At 44.3% G+C, this 5,000-nt stretch overlaps 1 protein-coding gene across 1 annotated transcript in view; it reads right to left on the bottom strand.

Annotated features, from left to right (window-relative positions):
• Positions 1-907: 907 nt before the first annotated feature.
• The window catches only part of LOC148076152 (saccharopine dehydrogenase-like oxidoreductase), an 11,043-nt gene continuing 6,950 nt past the window's right edge, over positions 908-5,000 (bottom strand). The window contains exons 9-12 of the mRNA XM_087793606.1: positions 3,389-3,445; positions 1,364-1,475; positions 1,223-1,304; positions 908-1,160 (exon numbers count right to left, since the gene is read on the bottom strand). Coding sequence (XP_087649732.1) covers positions 1,070-1,160; positions 1,223-1,304; positions 1,364-1,475; positions 3,389-3,445 — 342 coding nt within the window. The 3' untranslated portion in view covers positions 908-1,069. The remainder of the gene's footprint in view (positions 1,161-1,222; positions 1,305-1,363; positions 1,476-3,388; positions 3,446-5,000) is intronic.

Below are 5,000 nucleotides of genomic sequence, written 5' to 3'. Positions count from 1 at the left end.
GTGTGTCTTTAACAAGTGTGTGTGTGTGTGTGTGTGTCTTTAACATGTGTGTGTGTGTCTTTAACAAGTGTGTGTGTGTCTTTAAGTTAGCATTAGCATCTCTGTTGTAACAATACTTGGTACTTGTGTGTTCAGTTACAACATGTATTTGTGTATTTTCACGATTGTGTGCGAAGAGGTTGTTGGTTCACTTCCAGGTCGGGAGTCGATCCATGACTTGTGTCGCGTGGGTTTACTCCGGTTTACTCCGGTTTACTCCGGTTTCCTCCCACAGGTAAAAAAAAAAAGGTTGAGAACTTGTGTGTGCGACAGCCTGGGGTCCTGTCCAGGGTGTCCCCTGACCCCCCTAGAGAATGAGTGACTTTGTTGTGTGTCTTCAATGTATGTGTGTGTAGATGAACTTTATTGATCCTCCGGAGTCTTCAGCTACAGTAACACATGATGGGTTCATGAAACAGGAACAAAGATAAAGAACAAAGTTCAAAGATAAAGAACACAGATAAAGAACAAAGTTCAAAGATAAAGAACACAGATAAAGAACACACAGATAAAGAACAAAGTTCAAAGATAAAGAACACAGATAAAGAACAAAGTTCAAAGATAAAGAACACAGATAAAGAACAAAGTCAAAGATAAAGAACACAAATAAAGAACAAAGTTCAAAGATAAAGAACAAAGATAAAGAACACAGATAAAGAACAAAGTTTAAAGATAAAGAACAAAGATAAAGAACAAATATCAAAGATTAACATAGAATCAGACTCAGAAGTAAACATTGTAATATTGCGAGGAATGAATGAGTCCCTGAGTCTATGAGTGTTGCATCATGGGAGGAGCATTGGTGACACACACACACACACACACACACGCGCGCACACACACACACACACGCGCGCACACACACACGTCATTTTGTTGTTTTATTTAAACCACACTACATGTTAGAGGTCACGACCTTATGAGCAGTCGATCAGCGAGATGTTCCTTCAACAATCATTCGTTCATCAAGAACATCAAAGCTTGGAATCATACAAATGCCCATAAGGTCAAGAGGTCAAGGTCGAGACGTTCACACGACAGAGAAGGTGATCCCGTGGCCATGGAGGCGGTCGACCAGAGTGGTTCTGGCGAAGGCGGCTCCAGGAGTGTAGACGCCGCCCCTGCAGGACAGACTGGACTTTCAGAACCTTCTCACGAGGGACAGCAGGAGGTGCGGACTCACCCGGGGGGCAGGGCGGCGGGCTCGTTGAGGAGGGTCAGCGCCGCCTGCACCATGGCGATGGGCGTGGCCACGTAACCGCATTCTAGTGGAGACGTAGAGCGTTGAGGTTCTGGAGCTGGTCTCCCACACGGGTCCACTCACCTGGTCCCTTGACCACTGTGCGGATGGTCCCGTTGGGTCGTCCACTCGAAGGGTCCCGTCCGTCAGTGTAGCCCTCGCCGTAGAAGTCGAAGCGAAACGAAGACCCGTCCATCTGGATCCAGAGCAGAGGTGTGAGCACGGACTGTGGAGAACCTTCTACCTAAACCTCCTCCAGCAGGATCTTGAGGTGGGTCTGCAGGAGGAATGAGGCGGAGCAGAAGCTTCCACCACCTTGAAGATACATGGACGTCACTACAGTGCTGGAGAGCCCCGTGCACGAGAGGATGCCTGAGAAGACGAGCTAGTGACGCGTCAGACGTACTAGTCCAGCGTCCAGTCCGGTTGGTGAACCCGGTGAAGGCGGAACCAGAAGTGTTCCTCTGGTAAGAGACTGGATCGTGAAGACCGACGACCTTCACTCCAGCCAGACATCTGGTCTCATAGAGCTGAAGATCTTAGCTCTGAGGGAGGCTGGTCTGGACCTTCTACTGTGAGGGGCCGGGCTGTGACGGCATGAACGACTGGAGCTACGCTTGGACCGGAAGCCCAGGCCTGTGAGGAGGACGGACAGGAAGCTTCTGGCCGAGGAGGGACAATCATTAGGGGTCGAGACCATAAGATGGATCAGCTGCAGGGAGACCTCATTGCTTTGCCACCAGGAGGTGTTCGGAGGTCAAAGAAACTCCAATGAGTGGTGGTCCCGGCTGAAGACCCCGCAGCTGACCCAGGTCATGGGCATATGAACCCAGAACTAGCATCTTTGTCAAATCTGTGGGGGGGAACAGTGACCTGCCAGAGGTACCAAGATGACATCCTCAGACCCCTCAGAGATGCTGGTGACGTTGACCCTGGGTTCCTAAATAATGCTAGACCTCATGTGGCTGGAGTGTCTTAGAAGAAGAAGGTGCCATGACCCGCTACCCAGACTCAAGTTCAAATGGGGGACGTTACAACAAAGATCCGGTTATATCCAGTTATAAAGTGTTACTCTTTCAGTTATAGTGTGTTATAGTGTGTTACTCTTTCAGTTATAGTGTGTTATAGTGTGTTACTCTTTCAGTTATAGTGTGTTATAGTGTGTTACTCTTTCAGTTATAAAGTGTTACTCTATCAGTTATAGTGTGTTACTCTTTCAGTTATAGTGTGTTATAGTGTGTTACTCTTTCAGTTATAGTGTGTTATAGTGTGTTACTCTTTCAGTTATAGTGTGTTATAGTGTGTTACTCTTTCAGTTATAAAGTGTTACTCTTTCAGTTATAAAGTGTTACTCTATCAGTTATAGTGTGTTACTCTTTCAGTTATAGTGTGTTACTCTATCAGTTATAGTGTGTTATAGTGTGTCGCTCTTTCAGTTATAAAGTGTTACTCTATCAGTTATAGTGTGTTATAGTGTGTTACTCTTTCAGTTATAAAGTGTTACTCTATCAGTTATAGTGTGTTATAGTGTGTTACTCTTTCAGTTATAAAGTGTTGCTCTTTCAGTTATAGTGTGTTATAGTGTGTTACTCTATCAGTTATAAAGTGTTACTCTATCAGTTATAGTGTGTTATAGTGTGTTACTCTTTCAGTTATAGTGTGTTACTCTTTCAGTTATAAAGTGTTACTCTATCAGTTATAGTGTGTTACTCTATCAGTTATAGTGTGTTATAGTATGTTACTCTATCAGTTATAGTGTGTTACTCTTTCAGTTATAAAGTGTTACTCTATCAGTTATAGTGTGTTACTCTTTCAGTTATAAAGTGTTACTCTATCAGTTATAGTGTGTTACTCTATCAGTTATAGCGTGTTACTCTTTCAGTTATAAAGTGTTACTCTATCAGTTATAGTGTGTTATAGTGTGTTACTCTTTCAGTTATAAAGTGTTACTCTATCAGTTATAGTGTGTTATAGTGTGTTACTCTTTCAGTTATAAAGTGTTACTCTATCAGTTATAGTGTGTTATAGTGTGTTACTCTTTCAGTTATAAAGTGTTACTCTATCAGTTATAGTGTGTTACTCTGCGTGTGTGTGTGCATGAACACTTACCTGCTTCCGGGTCGGTCCAGACTTGGTGAAGACTCCAAAGGAGAAGAACTCTGGGTGCTAGATCACATGATCAGTCACATGATCAGTCACACGATCAGTCACATGATCAGTCACATGATCAGTCACACGATCAGTCACATGATCAGTCACATGATCAGTCACACGATCAGTCACACGATCAGTCACACGATCAGTCACATGATCAGTCACATGATCAGTCACATGATCAGTCACACGATCAGTCACACGATCAGTCACATGATCAGTCACATGATCAGTCACATGATCAGTCACACGATCAGTCACACGATCAGTCACACGATCAGTCACACGATCAGTCACACGATCAGTCACATGATCAGTCACATGATCAGTCACATGATCAGTCACACGATCAGTCACACGATCAGTCACACGATCAGTCACACGATCAGTCACATGATCAGTCACACGATCAGTCACATGATCAGTCACATGATCAGTCACATGATCAGTCACATGATCAGTCACACGATCAGTCACATGATCAGTCACATGATCAGTCACACGATCAGTCACACGATCAGTCACATGATCAGTCACATGATCAGTCACACGATCAGTCACATGATCAGTCACATGATCAGTCACATGATCAGTCACATGATCAGTCACACGATCAGTCACACGATCAGTCACATGATCAGTCACATGATCAGTCACATGATCAGTCACATGATCAGTCACACGATCAGTCACACGATCAGTCACATGATCAGTCACACGATCAGTCACATGATCAGTCACATGATCAGTCACACGATCAGTCACACGATCAGTCACATGATCAGTCACATGATCAGTCACACGATCAGTCACATGATCAGTCACACGATCAGTCACATGATCAGTCACATGATCAGTCACATGATCAGTCACATGATCAGTCACATGATCAGTCACATGATCAGTCACATGATCAGTCACATGATCAGTCACATGATCAGTCACATGATCAGTCACACGATCAGTCACACGATCAGTCACATGATCAGTCACATGATCAGTCACATGATCAGTCACATGATCAGTCACATGATCAGTCACATGATCAGTCACACGATCAGTCACATGATCAGTCACATGATCAGTCACATGATCAGTCACACGATCAGTCACACGATCAGTCACACGATCAGTCACATGATCAGTCACATGATCAGTCACATGATCAGTCACACGATCAGTCACACGATCAGTCACACGATCAGTCACACGATCAGTCACATGATCAGTCACACGATCAGTCACATGATCAGTCACATGATCAGTCACATGATCAGTCACATGATCAGTCACACGATCAGTCACACGATCAGTCACACGATCAGTCACACGATCAGTCACATGATCAGTCACATGATCAGTCACACGATCAGTCACATGATCAGTCACATGATCAGTCACACGATCAGTCACACGATCAGTCACATGATCAGTCACATGATCAGTCACACGATCAGTCACACGATCAGTCACACGATCAGTCACATGATCAGTCACACGATCAGTCACACGATCAGTCACATGATCAGTCACACGATCAGTCACACGATCAGTCACACGATCAGTC

The sequence above is a fragment of the Callionymus lyra genome, chromosome 6 (genome assembly GCF_982586985.1).
Source record: "Callionymus lyra chromosome 6, fCalLyr1.hap1.1, whole genome shotgun sequence".
NCBI classification, from domain to species: domain Eukaryota; kingdom Metazoa; phylum Chordata; class Actinopteri; order Syngnathiformes; family Callionymidae; genus Callionymus; species Callionymus lyra.
Note: the sequence above shows the minus strand (reverse complement) of the source record. Positions and strands in the feature narration are given on the sequence as shown.